We start from the raw sequence: 19,118 nt of genomic DNA, 5'->3' as shown, positions 1-19,118 counted from the left end.
AGGCTTCTTATTCATACTTATTAAATCGAATAAAGGTGTATTCTGTAACATGGATTGCTTGAGTTTTTAAAGAAAATCAAGATTTTTTCAGAGATACGCAACGCAAAGGTAAGATAACGTTAACTGAATGCAAATTAGTTGCATAATGAAGATGTTCATCTGTGCTTTTGTCCATTGTTAGGCGACATTGTAATTCTCTGTCTTTGGAAGAGGATTCCCGTTTTTTTCCGTTAACACAAATTTTAAAATTAATGACAAAAGTTCAGGTAGCTGGCGCGGGTGACACTCTTTCCCGGCCCGGAAAATACCGACATGGAAATACCGACCCTGTTTTTCGTGTACACGCCCATAGAAGCTCCTGTCAGTTTCTATGGGCGTGTACACAAAAAACAGGGTCGGTATTTCCATCCCGGTATTATCCGGGCCGGGAAGGAGTGTCACCCGCTGGCGCTATACTACGAAGTGCAAAATTCCAACTTCGTATCTTACTGTTCCGCTGACGCTAATATTATTTTCATTTCTCATGCTCTTAAAATGTTACTTTAGTCTCTGCATATCGGGACTAAAGCTCCTCATTAATCTCTAGGGATTAAAGTATTTTTTTTTATTTACTTAAACTTCTATATAGCCATGCACGGTGTTTGTGAATGGAGGATTATCACCATTTTCAGTGATTGTGCAGACAATTTTTAATTTCGTAAAACACAAATAATGATTACGAATATTAATCTATTTAATCAAATTAAGGATGAATTCATTTTACTACGGTATGTATAGTTTTTTTCTTCGCATTCAAAGTGAAAAGTAGAATGTTTAACGCGAGACTAAACAATCATAATGACACTCGAACTATAGCCACCCTTCTACTCGAATGGCTAAACATCTCGTGTCATTATGGCTTATTTTAATCCCTTGTTGAACAATCTACTATTAAGATGAGAGGGACGGTACGTATTTCAACTAGTAAAATTCATAAATATAAATTAAAAAAAAAAAAAAATATATATATATATATATATAAATTCATAAATATTCATTGTCTTTGTCCATTACAGTAGTAACTGTGCTTAACATGACCATGATTGTGCCGTCACCCTAACTTTCTGTGTTTTTTATACTTCATACTTCATAAAATGTAAATAAAAACCAGTATATAAGTTTTGTAAACTGCCGAACGAAGCCGTGGGTAAGAGCTATACTTATAAATTAAATGCATTAACCTAACCGACAAAGAACGAAAGTCATCGACGTTGCTCATTAGTTCGCTGAAGTGACGTTGGGCTGGCCACGTCTGTCGCATGACCGATGAACGGTGGAGCAGAGGAGTCCTCGAATGGAGACCACGGACGGGAAAACGTAGTGTATAGGGCATCCTGAGGCACGGTGGACGGACGACCTTAAGAGGGTCGCTGGCGGCGGATGGATGCGAGAGGCTGAAGACAGTGTTGTGGCGCGCCATGGAAGAGGCCTATATGTCCAGCAGTGGACTGCTGTAGGCTGATGATGATTAACTTTACGAGATAGAAAAATTGATGAAAAAAAAACCCTTTTGTTTATTAGTTGATTAAAGATGTACCGTGGAAACAAATTGTAACTATACCAAGTGAATTTAATTATTACTTTGTGTTTAGCCGTCTACACGGAAGAGTGAGGAAATTAGCCGAGCTCTAACCGGGGGCTCGGTAGAGCAGCCGCCAAGTTCTTGTTAGTGCGAGTATTAACTAAACAAAGAGCCTCAATGTTGGGCGAAAGTTGACCAATTTCAAATTGGATTTTTGATATAAGTAGGTATATTAGTAGATTTAGGGGGCTGTTTCACCATCCATTAATTAGCGTTAACCGACGGTTAAATGTGATGCCGTCTCCGCCTATTCGAACAAAACAAATAGAGACGGCATCACACCTAACCGCCAGTTAACACTAATCAATGGATGGTGAAACAGCCCCTTAAGATTTTATTCTTTTTTTAAGAAAAATTAAGAACCTATACACTTGCCAATTGTATTTTGTTTCTTTTGAGTTTACATACATATATACATACTTGTTACTCCGCAACCATTTTGGTTCATTGATATGAATCTCTGCAAAATAATGCCTGAATCAATAAATAATTAAAAACCAACGCAAAAAGCTACATCTACTTTATTACCACAAGCATTTTCTTACGACGTAGTATTAAGAATTTACTAATGAGTACCTAATAATAGTATAATAATTTATATATTTAGGTAATTGCACGGATACAGGATATTTAAGACGGATAAATTAGTTTGGTTTGTCTCATCTCTGGACCAATATACACCCCAATGCTGGGCACAAGATTCTTTTCAGAACAAGAGAGCATTATATAGACTTTAGGTAGTTCTCACAATTTTTTCGCAGTTCATAATAAATATCAAGCATCAGGGGAACTCTGCCACAGGCAGATCTTTTGGACGGGGTTTTCTTTTTATAATTTTTATTTTTATAGTAACATCTTAGATATATTTAGTTAAGGTTTCTTAGGTAAGTTTTCTTTGTCTTCTTCTTATTAGTATTATTTTATTTAATTCAATCTGTACTTCTTTTGTTTTTTTAGTCGAGTAAAAGTACAAGAAAAAAAAATATTTTCTCGCACATTAAATCTGAAAAAAATACAGGTATCAGTGCCAACCCAGGTTCGAGCTCACTATTGTTTTATCGTTTAAAATTTAGTAGTTTTGGTATTAAGGCTACGAAAAATAAATGAAACATTAGAACTTGGCCCATCCTAGCCGCAATTCTCTCTTGGATTAAGATTGCTTCTAAATGCTAGTTGCATTTTTTTCCCACAGTTTTCCTTTCGATTGCTATCATGAATCAGGTACACGTATGGGAAAAACAATGGGAAATTCTTAAAACTTTTGCAACGTGCCGATATAGATCTTCTGTACTTATTTCATTAAAAACTTTAAATGTTTTGGCTAGTGATAGAGAGTAATTGCTGATCATCAACTCATCATCATCGTCATCATCCAGAAAACCCCCACTGCTGAACAAAGGCCTCCCCCTTAGAACGCCACAATGAACGACAACTCGCCACTTGCATCCATTGCCCGGAACTCTCATGATGTCATCAGTCCACCTAGTGGGAGGCCTGCCAACGCTTCTTTTTCCGGTTCGAGGTTATCAAGGGCTTTTCGCTCCCAATGGTTGACAATTCTTCGAGCGATGTGGCCCGCCCATTGCCACTTTAACTTGCATTGCATATTCTCGAAGCTACGTCGGTGACTTTAGTTCTTCGGGAAAGTTTCGTATTCTGTAGTAATAAAATAAACTTCAAATAGACAACATTGTGATCTATGTTGAGCTAGGGTGACCCAATCATGGACATGTTAAGCACAGTAGTGTCCAGTAATGGACAGCAAGGATTCAATGCCTTATAACTCACCATTCATGAACTTTACCAGTTATCTGCACATAAGTGTTATTAGTTTTAGAAAAAGTAGCGTCCGTTTCTTAAAATTGGGTTCTGGAAAAAATATTCCATTATTGGTTCCTGTCCATGACTGGTGCCCTCACCCTAGTATGGTTATTATCATCTGAGCCATTACAGCTGCGGGTGGGCCTTAGCCTGGTCCTGTAAATCTCTCCAGTGCGATCTGTTCATGGTTTTCCTTCTCCAACTGATCACCCCCAGGTTCTTGGTGTCCTGTTCGGCCGTCCAACCATCTGAGCTTAGGCCTGCCTCTACTTCTGCGGCCCTCCGGCCTTCGAGAAGGCGTTTGGGTACTCTGGCCTCATCCATTCCCACCACGTGCCCTGCAGGCGTCGATCTTTATGGTATTGATGACGTTTGCCTCATCGTACATTGGGTATAGCTCGTGGTTATAACGCGTTCGCCATGTCTCGCCTTCCATCACAGCTCAGAAGATGCGCCAAAGTATTTTACGCTCAAACACCAACAAAGGAATTTTCATCTTTTTTGCTCAGTACACAACATTTAAACCATAGGCGAGTATAGGCCTTAGTAAAATTTAGCCGTTTTTGAGATATTGAACTTTGAAGTGACAAAGTCGGGGGTTTTCTAACTTTTTGTTGGTAAGGTTAGGTAGGTTATTTTCAAGTATGTCTTACAAGAGCTAGCTAGTCTGAATAGGTTTTTTTTTTAATTTTGCAACACCAGGGGTACCTATTGCAGACGCGTTGCCAACTTAGAGGCCTAAGATGGGATACCTCACGGCCAGTAATTTCACCGGCTGTCTTACTCTCCACGCCGAAACACAACAGTGCAAGCACTGCTGCTTCACGGCAGGATTAGCGAGCAAGATGGTGGTAGCAATCCGGGCGGACCTTGCACAAGGTCCTACCTGCAAAATAAATATTATTATTACTAAGCCATATTGTTGCAAGATTTGACCCAACAAAAACAACAAACAGGGCGACTAAAATAAAATCTTGTAAAAACATTACCTGAGTAACTTAAACTTAAGTAACCATTGAACTCAAGGTCGACAGTCAAGTTTATAATAGCAAACTCAAAGAAAACGTAGGCGTAGTCACGAAGTAAGCAATTAGAGAGAATTCAGATTATTTGTTTGTTATCGTTGCATCGCCTAAAGCCTAAAGCTCGGCACTTAAGTATTGAGATCATGCGATCGGATTGCTACAGCGCCAAAGAGTAAACAAATAAACAGAATTGCCTTTTTGAAATGGCGAACTTTGAAATGGTATCAAAAACCATGGTAGTCCGACTCTAAGTCTACGGATTCTTGTAGTCATCATCTTTACTCTTGTGGCATTAGTAATAGAAGTGACAGCATGGTGTCATAATACACTCAAAAGAAAATAGGGGCTACGTAAGTTTTACTGAAGAATTCTGTGAAGGAAAATGTTATCAGAAACCCGAATGAAACCTAAAATTCCTAGTTCATATTGGGCATGGGAACTAAGTGTCTTTTCGTCCAAATTACCGCAGTGTTTGAAGTCAAAAGTCTTTGACCAGTGTGTGTTGCCAGTGATGACATACGGATCTGAGACGTGGGCGCTAACGATGGGCCTCATGAGAAAACTCAAAGTCACTCAGAGGGCTATGGAGAGGGCTATGCTCGGGGTTTCTCTGCGGGATAGAATTAGAAATGATGATATCCGCAGTAGAACTAAGGTTACCGACATAGCCCGAAGAATTGCGAATCTAAAGTGGCAGTGGGCGGGGCACATTGCTCGCAGGACGGATGGCCGATGGGGCCAGAAGGTTCTCGAATGGCGTCCGCGGACCGGGAGACGAGCTGTCGGTAGGCCTCCAACAAGATGGAGCGACGACTTGGTTAAGATCGCGGGATCGCGGTGGATGCGGAAAGCACAAGACCGGTCTGAGTGGAGAGCCTTGGGGGAGGCCTATGTCCAGCAGTGGACGTCTTTCGGCTGACATGATGATGGGAACTACAGTTAAAGCCTCATTATGAGAGGGGCCTGTACCCAGCAGCGGGACACAAATTGGCCGTAAATAGTAGTAGCGTTGTATGAAATTATTCGGAGCAAAAAAAGTTCTACAAAGACGATAGTGAAGAATGATGTGAAGTGAGTGAAGAATGAAAGATGTGGGCGAGTGGTCAAAATTTAGGCCACCCAGTGGGAATAGAGTTGTTATGGGGCCACGCCACTGCTAATAGTAAGCTAGAGAGAGTCGTCTGCTACTGCAGGTCAACCCAATACATTTTGCTACCACATCAGACACCACCAGACCAGAAGCCAGCCAGCTCTCATTCTCTGGCCAATCTCTCACGTCGCTATACTTGCCTACCGTGACCGCTGTATTCTCCGTTTGTCTGTGGCGATCCAAGACGCGATGTAGAGCAAGGTCGTTGTAATTATTAACCGATTGTATGGATCTTCGCAGCCGATCCAAGTCAAAAGCTCTTCGAGTAATTATTGCTAGAAACTTCGGAAAAAGTAAGTGCTCTGCAATTAATATTACTCGTATATACAAGAGGAATTGAATTTCGATGTTGGACTTTTTTCACAAAATTTGTAATTTTGTGGAATAATAAACCTCGTATGTCCCGTTGAGACTATCAATTAGAATAAAAACTATTGTTATTTGAACAAGAATGTATTATCAAGTATTAAATACAAAAAAAATAACGTATATTAATAAAAAAGTTACGATCGTTTATAGGCGGGATTTCGGGAATTTCGAGAAACACCATTTAAAAAAATCATATCTCCAAAACCGTGACCCTTAGTACCCATGGTCCAAGGGTGAAAAGATAGCAAATGACCCCAACAATATCCTAAAAAAATTGACGGTCAATGAGCCAAACAACCCTGTATACAAAAAAATGCAAATACTTTATTAAAAAAGTAAAGAAAAAAACTAGTAGATGGGAATAAACAATTTTTAAACAAATATCTTTCATGACTTGCGCCGATACGTATAATAACACACAAAAGGTTTATTGTTTTTACATGTATCAGATGCTGTCATATGTGAATTCTAGCGGCATCAAACCAAAATACAAACTGCATACAGCAACATCCTTATATACAATGACAATAGGGTTCCATTTACAATATCCACAGCTTGCCTTTAAATGCAAATAATTTGCATTGTGTAGCAATGTATATCTATTGTTCTACAGGTGTATATGTCGATACCATCTGAAGAGGTTGTACAGCTGTCAAATGGAAATGATAATGGTGACATGCGATATGGTTCTAAGATCGGTCAAGGTTGAATTTGAACTTCTATTGTTTTTGTTATAGTTCGGGCATTTTGTCTGCTATCTACATTGACAGTAGACACGCCTATAAAGGTAAGCATCCACTGATCCGCATCGTACACTTCGGACGTATCGCATCAAACTGATTGTAGTATTCTTAGTATAGAGAGTCGTACAAGTGCGTCCACTGATCCGCACATTTCTATACAAAGCAACAAATCCGATACGTCCGAAGCGTACGATGCGGATCAGTAGACGCTTACCTTAAAGATGATTCTTATGGATGTGTGTGATGGACAATTGTACTAACTATATAAAGAGCAAGATACAAGGGCCCCCAGACAAAAACACGAAATTTCACATCAAACGTTTTAATTTCACTAAAAAAAATCAAACACAGTCTTGATCGATGCTAGGTTTCAACCTAAATATGGCTGTCTCATTAGAAAAAATAAAATCATTTTGACCATCAAACGTTACGCCATACGAATAAAAAACATCCACAACTTTCTCCAAGTATTGCTTGTTTCGATTTACCAGATAAATACCATTGTCAGTTGAAGCGTGCACATCACCTAAATTGCTAATGCTAAGACCACTTATGTACATATCTTTAGTCCCTTCGTAATACACAGCATCTTTGGTGTCTTTCTTCTGTCTAAACAAACCAGAGTTATTCGTGAAATACAAATAATCATAATCATCAATAACAAAATTCTTAGCCTTAGTTTCTTCAAGGTCTCTCAGTCTATAAACTACCCCATCAACGATTTTATACAAAAACTGCGATGGATATTCCGAAAAATAAACAACATCTTTTGAAAACAGCTTCCATATAACTGTTCCATTAGCGCCGTACAGTTCAGCTATTTTAGTAAGTTTATCATATTTATATACCCCATCACTTCCACCAATGAACACATCATTGGAATTTACATCCACAGTTTGCACAAATCCATTGCGGACTCCTTCGATATCTTCAAATACATTGGTGTTCAGATTGATTTTAGCTGATCTTACTGTGTAGTTTTCTATGTCAGGGCAGTAGCTGAAGAATAAACTAGTCGTGCTGTGGTCATAGGCCAAAGAGCGTGGGTAGTATATGCCGTTTTTAAGAACTATTTTGGAGTAATGAATATTGTTAATGATTGGTCCTTCGCAGTGCTTTCGGAAGTCACACGTGGTGGTTTGTATGGCGATGATGCAGAAGAGGGCTTGTAGGAGATTCATGTTCGTCTGAAACACATTTTTATGAACTTATTAGCCTTTAGTAGTAGTAGTAGTAAAACTAGGAGTAGTATAAGTAGAAAAAGAAAATAAAGATAGGCTCGTGCTTGTGAAAAAAAGCGGTGGTATTCTAGTGGTTTGACCTATGACCTCATAAGCAGAGAACCTGAGTTCATAGAAATTCGTGTTCTTAAAAATTAACCAACAGTTTTATGATAAAAAAAAGATTGCGAGCAGTATGCGCAAAGGCGAACTTATCCCTTTAAGGGATTTCTACCAGTCAACCTTTGAGTGGATGAGAGGAGCATTCAGGTAGGGGCAGACAAAAAGTGAAAAAGTTAAAATAGCTAGTGGAAGCTACAATAGAATGCTTTAAATAATATAATACACAAATCTATAATAGAGACCTAACATAGAAATAAACTAGGTACTATATACAAATATACATAATACATAACAATACAACAAATAAAAACAGGATGTTTTCAAAATTTAAGAAGAAGAAGGTGGTGATTATAATGATGATTCCGACTCACATATTTGGGTTGAACTATTCCAAACTTGATACTCTAAAAGTTTGCACTTCACTCGTAACAAGAGCAGATTTTTAATACGTGTTAGTATAAAAACATCAAAATAAATAAACAAAATATTGGCTAAGCACTATCTGCGCACCAAATGGTGCTACGCCGTCATGGCTACTAGGTCAAGACAAGAGTAACTCATATTATGATAACAAATAATAAAAAGATGTCATTAAAAAGCAACATAGGTGGTGTAGAGTAGTGTTTTTTTATTTACGTTCCTCAAATTGACAATGTGGGGACGAAAGACGCCAAACTCAAGAGATCCCGTCCGCTCCAGTGTCTATTAGATGTTTGGCTTTTGGGCACGCCAAAAAGGAGATGGCTGAGTTTGATTTAGACTGTATTGATCCTAATTTATTGGTTTTGCGAAAGATAGATGGGTGGAAAGAAAACGGGAGGCCTATAGGCTAATAAAATAAAAGAAGTTCTGATGAAAGCTCGCTAAAGGTCAATGCGATTTTTAGTTTTACTTTTGTATTTCAATATAATTGTTGGCTTCAATTGTATGAACAAGGAATGAAAAAAAAAATATTGCCTACAGTGATAATGCAGTAAAAAACATTTTAAGCAAAGATTTTATGTTTTGTCAAGAGAAAGCGAGAGACAAGCTATTGTTAGATCAACACCAGTTTAACAAGCATTTAGGAATACTTATTGAGTCAAGGCAAAAACTGTATCACTAGGCGACTCCATTCATGGCGTCGTGCAAAGATAAAATATGTCAAAGGTTATCCTTATCATGGCCTACCAATCCCTACAATATATTTAATACAAAAAAACAGCAATAGATGGCACTACTATTAACATTTGTAAATTATAAAATGTGAATAAGCCGAATTAAGTAGAAATATTAAGATTAAAATAAAGACTAGCATATTTTATAAACACAACTTCACATCAACCTTAATTCAACTCCTTAATTTGAAGATAAGAAACACCATAAAAATAATAAATGGAGAATACGAAAGTATAGGCTACATGTGGCTACATTTCAGCTATGAGGCTTTCGTAGTGTTTTGCAATTGTGACGCTAGATGGCGAATAACCGGAATTCGCTTGCTGGGCTTGCCCCGCGCTTGCTCACATTCGTCGAAACTATTTGAGAGAAACATGCCATTCTCTTCTACTGACGTAAATAAGACAGAGACATCATGCGTATCTCTAGACGTCTAGGCTCATTTGGTGAGCTTGTTGGTTGTTGTCAGTGTACCGTATCCTTAGTGTCTCACTAGATGGCAATACGTATCGTGTTATTTGTGTTCTCACTGATGCCATCTATTGGAAAATCGAAGGAAAGAAAAATAGCCAGTTGAATAGCCAGTATTAGGGTGATACCATTTGCTTGTACTAGGTGGTGTCTCTGTTATATATGTACTCTGTGTCCTTATCTAAGAACTGTACGGCTAGCACAATTACCCATGCTAATGCAGCTATGTGCGTCCTTTTCTAATTAATCCGATAAGAAAGAGATGTATGAGCATAGCTACAGTCAAGTGCAAAAATATGTATCTATACGAACCACTCAAAAATATGTTATCACGGCCTTATTACGTCGGAATAAGTGTCAAATTCCAAATTCAAAATTCAAAATTCAAAATTATTTATTTGTTAAACATAGGTCAATGTCGGTGGTACATATTTTTGAAACATTGAATAAGTTCATATTTTTACACTTGACTGTACTTATTTAAATTTGAAGGTCAGAAACAAACATTTTTTTAATAAACTCTCTATTCTTTATGCTAGCGGAGATGAATAAACCAACTTTTTGGTTTTTGATAGATTTCTGACATATGTATACACAATAATAAACCGAGTATCAAGCTCATATAATAAATATTTTCATCATATTTCATAAAATTGTCCTCCGATGGACAGAGCCATATTTTTTTAAAGAAACAACAACATCATATTTTTATTGAAATGATAATAGTTTCCTGGGTGAGGAGGGGATTAATGGAAATAATGAAGGTAAGGGTATATGAACTTAACAGTGGCGGAGCGTCCATAGAACCCTATTCCCGTCATCGGCTTGCTCAATATTTACAAAATAGGACAACAGGACATTATGATTTATAAAAGATATATGCGATATTTGCTTCGGCTTTACCACGAAAATATATACTGTTACCTGTCTTCTTTCTTTCTAATATAACTTTCGTTCAAGAAAACTACTTTCTGACAAGTTTCTTGCGGCGCATTCTTAGCATTGATGGTTCTTCTGGTAGCGTTGGTATGGTATAGTTAAAAAAACATTACAGAATAAACTTTTTTGGAGGCCCAGCAATGGATGCCAAAGAGGCAGTATCCCACTAAGATTAAAAATGCGAAAGTTTGTAAGTCTGTTTGTTTGTTTGTTACCGCATCACGTTTAAACCACTGAACCTATTTAGATGAAATTCAGTATACAGATAGTTTGAGTCCCGGGGAAGGCCATATGATAGTTATTTATCCCGGAAAATAGCATAATCCTTCGGGATAACGATAAAATATTTCTATGCGGGCGGAGTCGCGGGCAACGGCTATTATAGTAATAATACAATACAATAACTCTTTATTGCACTACAGAAAAACAGAGCAGTACAGATAGTTCAACTCAGTTGTGCGCGCGGCCCTATGTGCGGGTAAAGCGATAAGAACACGTCTTGCTCGGACGACGACTGCCGCGTCACGTGAAAATTGTATATTTACAAGCGCACGCACACATAGGGCCGCGCGCACAACTGTGTTGAACTATCTGTACAGAAAAACACAGGTATATGGAGATCTACCAAGGTAAGCAATGTTAAAGTAAGCTTGTTTTCCAGCGTTCGATGAGCATGAGGCATCTGTATCACAAAAAGAAGCCATACTGTTACGTGCTACTGTTGATTTTCATTTTCGTCGTTTCGGCTATATTGACTTGTCGGGTGAAAAGACTGGTATTTGCTGAGATTAATTTGGAAAACACTCATAAGTAAGTCATAATAACTTAAGTTATTCAGCGCCGGTGCTGAGGCAGAGCAAGAAGTGCGGTGGCACGCTCTCTATTTGAACGCGATCGAGGCGTATTTTGTAACCGAAAACTTGCATTAAGGGCACAGCTTTATACCCTTGGGTCACATAGGGATATTATTTGTTTCAGAATGCTCCAAGTAGACCTTGAGTACAGCGTATTCATGAATAAAGGCAAAGGCTGCAAAATACCTCGACTACATCCATTTGATAAAGATGTAATGGAATTAGAAAAAGAATTGCCTGCCGCCACTTGCTCTGGGAACAATTGGGTGGAATGCTACGTAAGAATCATTTTTGTCAGACAAAATGAATTATGAACATGAAACTACCGTGAGACTCCATCCCATCCCAGCCTATATACGTCCTACTGCTGGGCACAGGCCTCCTCTTGGGCCATAGTTCCCACGCGGGCCCAGTGCGGATTGGGAACTTCACACACACCATTGAATTGCTTCGCAGGTTGTGCAGGTTTCCTCACGATGTTTTCCTTCACCGTAAAGCTCGTGGTAAATGACCGTGAGACTCACTCATATTAAATTATATTGTAAGGGATAACTCACGTCTTGAACCGAGTTTAGCTCGACATGTTTCGGGCTATTTCGTAGCCCTTCTTCTCAGGAGCACGCGACTCGGCGGCTGCCGCAAGATGCACACTACAATATCATTTAATATAAAATGAATTATGTTTATTTATAGCCTTGCATTGTATCTATGATCTGGTCACTGCGTATGCCTTGCCTTCTGACAATTTTATACAAAAGTTTCAAAAAAGTTTTAGATTTAAGTTTTAGTTTTGTTCTGAAAGGAGGCCTGTGCCCTGTGCCCAGCAGTGGGACGTATATAGGCTGGGATGGATAAGGTACTAAAGTGTAAAGATATCTTTGACCTCGACTGTATACCCAACTGCAGCTCAAAGTCAGTCAGAGGGCTATGGAAAGGTCTATGCTCGGGGTTTTTGTGCGGGATAGAATCAGAAATGATGATATCTGCAGTAGATTTAACTAAGGTTACCGACATAGCCCGAAGAATTGCGAAACTGAAGTGGCTGTGGGCGGGGCATATTGCTCGCAGGACTGATGGCCGATGGGGTCAGAAGGTTCTTGAATGGCGTCCGCGGACCGGGAGACGATCTGTCGGTAGGCCTCCAACAAGATGGAGCGACGAATGCGGAAAGCACAAGAACGGTATGAGTGGAGAGCCTTGAGGGAGGCCTATGTCCAGCAGTGTACATCTTTCGGCTGGCATGATGATGATGATGTACCTACCCAGCTGTAATATTTATTTTCTTTTTTTAACCCCCGACGCAAAAAGAGGGGTGTTATAAGTTTGACCGCTATGTGTGTCTGTGTGCAATGTCTGTGTGTGTGTCTGTCTGTCTGTCTGTGGCACCGTAGCTCTTAAACGGGTGGACCGATTTGAATGCGGTTTTTATTTGATAACAGGTTTTTAGCGATAAAATCGGTACAGCTGTTTTTGAGATATTGAACTTTGAAGTGACAAAGTCGGGGATTTTCCAACTTTTTGCTGGTTATTAGTATTTAGAGCATACATTAAGAGCCTTATTTATTTTTCACTGTTATTCTTTTTAACCTTAGAAAAAAGAGGGATGGATGATCTGAACTTGGGCAGACAAAACTGACATTTGTTAATATCCAGTTCATTTTAATTGCAGCTGGAAGAATGTTTTGTTATGCCGTCGATTCGCAAAAAGCTAAAAGACTTGTTCTGCGAGTACCGCGACATAGTGTATGTCAACGATTTGGAGCACCGTCTGGGGCCTTCGACAAAACTGAGTGCTGATCAAAAATATATACTGAAAGTTACTGACCATGTACATGTGGCGTGCTCAGGGTTGTCCCGTCAAAGGTATCAAAGAGTATTGGTACTATTTGTTGCTGTAGTATAGAGAAAGAGTGACAACTCTATGGTCAAATTTTCATCTATAAAAACAAGCGCTAACTGGTGGCTGGAGAACGAACTAAGTCTTCAATAACACACGCACACGCACGCACAAAACCAGCTTAACGACGATACTATTTTATATTCCTTTTTCTGTTTTCTTTTCATATAAAAATCCACTTAACAAATAACATTAACAGATAACAAACTTTATGTAACAAAATCAGCATGAAACTGAGAAAACTCAAAAACGCATCAACTTCCGCGAGAGCAAGACAGTTGAAAGACAGAAACTTCTCTAAGTCCAAGTTTGACATATTTTTAACGGGTGTGTTTCATCACCCAGACATCAGAGGCGATGTCGTCTACGAAAACAGGTGTTGTTTTAAGTATGGTATGCCCCCTTTGGTACTGAGGCTGATTGATGGATGACCAGCGTGACCAGAATGTTACCGAGAAAAAACGATGGGAAAGATTTATCTTTTCTTTCTAGCTTTACTCCTCTGCAATGGTCAGGCTACAAGACCGGGTTTCGTCGTGTGCCTACTAACCAACGACCCTGCTGCGGCCCTCGTCTCAATGTAATGATGCTGTGCTTCCATTCTATGTCAAAGAATGGCTTCATCAGAAAGATGCCCAGGAGTCACGCTGCGCTTAAGGAAATGGGAGCTTTGCTCCTGAACGGGTACGGTTATCGTCGTTATCTTCTTGACTTTTCCTCCAACGTCAATGGTATGAAAAGTCGAATTGGTATCGCCGGGTACGTTAAAGCCGTAGGCTCACGGTGGATGCAAGCCACTTCCAACCGAAGCAACTGGAGGTCTATGGGGGAGACGTGTCCACCAGTAGACGTCTTGCGGCTGATATGATGATGATGGATGATAATAATATGAGGAAGGGCGGAAGTTCCAAACCCGCATTCTATGGTGTCGTTGCGTGGTGTCACATTAGGGGTCCAGTTTGGTGGTGATTGTTGATGGTGACTCAATGACCAGAAGAACGTGTGCAATAATATGTATGTTTAAGTCAGAGATCATTATTCACAGAATTTGTTTTCCGTTCCATTTAATTTTCATTATTTAATGAATGCAATACTTTGTAAGCCACAAGAAAAAAAAATTAGGGCTACAAAACGAATGAAGGATAACTACAAAACAAAAAATAAATTGACAATAAACAGTTAGTATAGGGGTTCTCTATCGTTTTCCCGAATTTCATATGCCCGAATGTATCGTTTTCTTTTGCCATAAAGTACTTTATTTCTGAAATAGTCATATCCTTAGAGTTGATATTAAACTAACCTAACCTAACCTACTGCATTCTATATGATGACATTTAAAAAATCCTGAAAGCAGCACGGTTCTATATATTTTATGGCAAACGTTGGTATGGCAAGTGAAATTCGGGCAAATGAAATTCGGGCAAGTAAAGGTAAACGCAATATAGGAAGTAAGTGACCCAAAGTCACATCAGACCAAGAAGTTATTCTGGCGGTTTCATGATGTTGAGAGGGCTATTCACCACGCGAATATGTCAGCGCAGGTTGTGGTTGGATTTCCTCGACAAATAAACTTCAAAGTATATTGTGATGACCACTGTTTATTTATCATTAAATAATGGTGGCAATCTGCCTTAACGATTACACGTATAAAACTAGATTAATCCTATAACAACAACAGAGCGAGATCAGAGGTGATGCGTTTGCTTGCAGCCATTGCAACGGCAGGAAGAAGGGAAGAGCAGCGCTGTCACACATGACAGTTGTCAAATATCAATCAGTGTTGCATGCATACAAATTCCAATACATGATTATATTTCTCCCACAGATACAATATCGTTGGAGAGGGGAGCTCTGCTGCGCTGTTTCCCATCCTCACGGGAAAAACACATTTGGAGTTTCCAGAAATCAGAAAACGGTTCACTAAAAATTTTATCGACGAGAAAAGCTTCATATTCCGTGATTTGTCCAAAATGGGGTGAGATGAGATTTGTGTTGTTCTACCAGGAGAGTGAGAGGAAAAGAAGCAAAGAAAGAAATACATATTTATTCGGTTCCGTCAGTACCACAACCTACCAGTAATACTTAAGACTAAAAATAACAACTCCTCCACTCTTCCTCCACTCTACTCAGCATGTGCTGCCACGCGTATGTGCGGTAGTTAACGCTGGTATTCTGTGGAGTCCAAACGCTTAACTATGGAAGACTTTTAAAAGTGCTCAAGATTTTGGACGGTGAATGGTAGTAGGGGTAAATTCTTGAAGGCCATAATAAGTTGTAGAAATAAATATATTAAACGTGAACTTAAATAAGTTTTGGGGAATATCATTTTTAATACAACCTTTTTTTTGCTGACTGTACTTTTTGTTGACTGTACTTGTATTGGCACCCAAACTACATTTACATACCAAATTTCAAGTCGATGCCATTAACCGACGAAGACTTCCATCCTGTGGAGACGATCCTGGCCGGACTACCAGGATGTCACTACTAGATTATTGTATTGTCACGCAATTTACATAAGTACCCTAAATATACTGAATTTCAAGCCAATCCAACTACAGGAAGTTGATCGAAGTAAACTTGCAAGTTTTGATTAGGTACAGACAAACAGACAAACAACGGGACAGGTGAAACTAAATAAAAGCTTGTAATAAAAAAACAGATTTTTATAGTGAAAATTGACTTTTTTCAACAGCTACCGTACGGCATTCTTCGATGACTCGCGACCGGTCGGCACTTTCCAGAGCAAGTTCAATGGGTTTCAGGACCAACCAACCGACCACTACCTGCTGCCCTTGATACGGGAATTTGTCAATAATTCTGACGGAAATTATACTTTCTGTATGCAAAGCATACCTTTTTTTGGAATGATGCTAAATATTACCCACCAGGCAAGCTATTTCAGATTTCTTCTGAGAACCTAGGCTTATCTTGGTCCCAACATTCCCGTTTTGTCTGTCTGTCTCTATATTAGAATTGCCAGACAATAATTTGAAAAAGGAAGGCAGACGCTCTAAAAATGGGGGTTAATTTTCCGACACTCGTAAAAGCAGGACATTTAAAACTAAACGAGCTTTTTCATTAATTTTAGGGCCGACAACGCACTGGCATCGCGTAAAGCGCTGCGGGTGTCTATGGACAGTGGTGATCACTTAACATCAGGTGACCCACTAGTTCGTTTGTCTGGCCTCTCTAACATAAAAGAAAGTTTAGTATTGGCTGAGCTGCCAATTTCAGCAAGAAATTATTGGTTTTTCCACAAATTATGATAATCTTCTTGTTATAACACTGAGGGTTTCTTGCCAGGCAAAAGACCGCTAGATGGCGTTCTTCTTATTCTCTTTTAAAATATGACTTTTCTGTCCTATTTAATAGGACAATTTAGCCAGTGTCAAAGTAAACTCTCTTTGAGAGGGACGTTGTACGGTGATTGTAGTTTTTGCAACTTGATAGTAAAATTCCAGAAACCACGTGGAGACAACTTGCGCATTAAAAAATGTCAGACACGAGAGCAATATAGAATTTTATGATCAATGTTCACTGTTAAGGTTAATCAAACTCAAACTCAAACTCAAACTCACAACATCGCCGCATAAAACACTATCAAAATTATACTTCAACTACTTAGCCAAAGAAACAGAAATAGCAAAATTAGATATTGTCTACATCCGCCATGTTCGAATGCTACAAATCGTACCGCTAGATGGCGTTAGTATCGACAGGTTTTATTCACATTTAGGTATTTCACCAATCACAAACGTTACACAAAATGTCAAAGTTGTCAAACGAATCTTAACAGTAAGTACTAGCGTCAACTAGCCTGTCACAGAAACTCTTATTGAAGTATTGAGTAGAGTCAAAGATCTAACAGATTGCATACTTAATCTGTTTTTGTATCAATCATGCAGTCTGTTTGTGTCATGGCCCAAAAAATAGTATATCTACACTGTTAAGGAGCGGCCACACCGCTGTTTAAAAAGCGGTGACGGAACGGAATCGCAGTAACGCATCGTATGCGCACCGTTTTTATCGCATGCCCTCCACACCGCTGCTCAAAATACGCAGATGGTGCGGAATCGCAGTGACGTGCCGTAAACGTCACGACTTTTGGTAGAGAGCATGCGGTAAAGTCCTAACGTTTATGGCATGTCAATGCGATTCCGCACCGTTTGCGTATAGCAGCGGTGTGGAGAGCATGCAATACAAACGGTGCGCATACGATGCGTCACTGCGATTCCGTACCTACTGTCACTGTTTTTTAAGCAGCAGGTGGCCGCGGCCCTACTCATTATCTACATTGCTATTCATTTGATTCTACAGGATGTCCCACGACTTCCACATTTTGCTTGAGGGGTCGAACCACTAGGTTCATCATCATCATCATCATCATCATTATATCAGCTGTAGGACGTCCACTGTTGGAAATAGGTCTCCTCTTGTTGCTTCGGTTGGAAACGACCTGAATCCACCGTGAAACAGCGGTCTTAACCAGATCATCCCTCCATCTCGTTGGTTGACATCCCTCGCTGCGCTTGCCGATCCGCCGCCTCCATTCGAGAACTTTTCGGCCCCAAAGGCAATCTGTTCTCCGTCCTATAAGACCACTAGGTTACCACGACTTTTTCTATCTTATTTCATAAAAAGCTTACGTAATATTTAGGTATAAATATTATTTCAGTTTGCCCAGTTGACTGGCAACCGTATCTCTTTTACGTTCATCTCGGATGTTGGCAAAGACGACTTTGATATGCGCTCCGCAGCAGACCAAGACTTTACCTTCTTCCTTCGCCGCAGTCAGCAAGGAGGGAAGCTGAAGGAAACTGTACTTTTTATCATGGGTGATCATGGACCGAGGTACCATCAGCCAAATATGTGGTCACACCCTAAAGTTAATATTGTTTCTATGTTCCTAAACATGCCATAGAAACATCGAGTCTCATCGGGTCAGTTAGGCCTCCGGATCTCCCACTCACCATACGAAATATAGTAGCAAAACTACTATTTAACGCCGGTATTCTGTGGGAGTGTGGTACTAACCCGGTCGAGGCGGCCCATTCGTACTGCAGCAAGCAAGCGGTTACAGTAAGGCTCTACCACACCAAAATCCCTACATGCTTTTTATTCGGCCATTCTCATTTTATTGTGCACCTGTCTAATTACCGTACCGCTTTTTTGTCAGGCAAAAGCGACACGGCACTGAAACTGAGTGCACATCTAGAAAAAGGATGGCCGCCATTTACATTTATCTGTGCACTCAAGTCTAAATACCGTGTCACTAGTGCGGGAAAAAAGCGGTACGGTAATTAGACAGGTGCACAATAAAATGAGTATGGCCTAGCTTCCTCGACCGTAGACTTTGGGTATTTATACCGTAGATGACAAAAATTGTACAGAAAAGTTACTATTCTATGCTAAAAAGATAATCTACTTTTTCTCAATTTAAACAGCTCGTCACCAATTCGTCATACGGCTCAAGGCAAGTTCGAAGAACGTATGCCCTTGATGGCCATAGTAGTGCCAGATAGTCTGAAGATCAGCAGGCCGGATGGTGCGGCAGCGTTGGCAGCCAACGTTGAGGTTCTGATCACGCCGTTTGATATCCACTCCACGCTGACGGATCTCCTGGGAATAGGAGACCTGAGGAACCGGTATAAGGTGCCTGGAGCTGAAATGGAGAGGGGAAGGACGCTGCTGCAAGTTGTGAGTGTACAAATATCAAACGGTTAA

General features: G+C 39.7%; 2 protein-coding genes across 2 annotated transcripts; one reads left to right on the top strand and one right to left on the bottom strand.

The window, feature by feature from the left end:
- Positions 1-3,568: 3,568 nt before the first annotated feature.
- On the bottom strand, positions 3,569-7,910 carry LOC141444080 (ommochrome-binding protein-like). Its single transcript, XM_074109513.1, has 2 exons — positions 7,229-7,910; positions 3,569-3,780 (listed from the first exon to the last, which is right to left on the bottom strand). The coding sequence occupies exons 1-2, from the start codon at positions 7,908-7,910 to the stop codon at positions 3,569-3,571; spliced, it is 894 nt and encodes a 297-aa protein (XP_073965614.1).
- A 2,495-nt stretch (positions 7,911-10,405) lies between these two features.
- LOC141444079 (uncharacterized) lies at positions 10,406-19,118 on the top strand. Its single transcript, XM_074109512.1, has 7 exons — positions 10,406-10,465; positions 11,302-11,450; positions 11,619-11,772; positions 13,164-13,357; positions 13,884-14,075; positions 15,217-15,366; positions 18,839-19,118. Exons 1-7 carry the CDS (start codon positions 10,418-10,420, stop codon positions 19,116-19,118), a joined length of 1,167 nt encoding a protein of 388 aa, XP_073965613.1. The 5' UTR covers positions 10,406-10,417.

This window comes from Choristoneura fumiferana, chromosome 29 (genome assembly GCF_025370935.1).
Source record: "Choristoneura fumiferana chromosome 29, NRCan_CFum_1, whole genome shotgun sequence".
Lineage (NCBI taxonomy): Eukaryota > Metazoa > Arthropoda > Insecta > Lepidoptera > Tortricidae > Choristoneura > Choristoneura fumiferana.
This window is presented reverse-complemented; position numbering and strand designations above follow the sequence as displayed.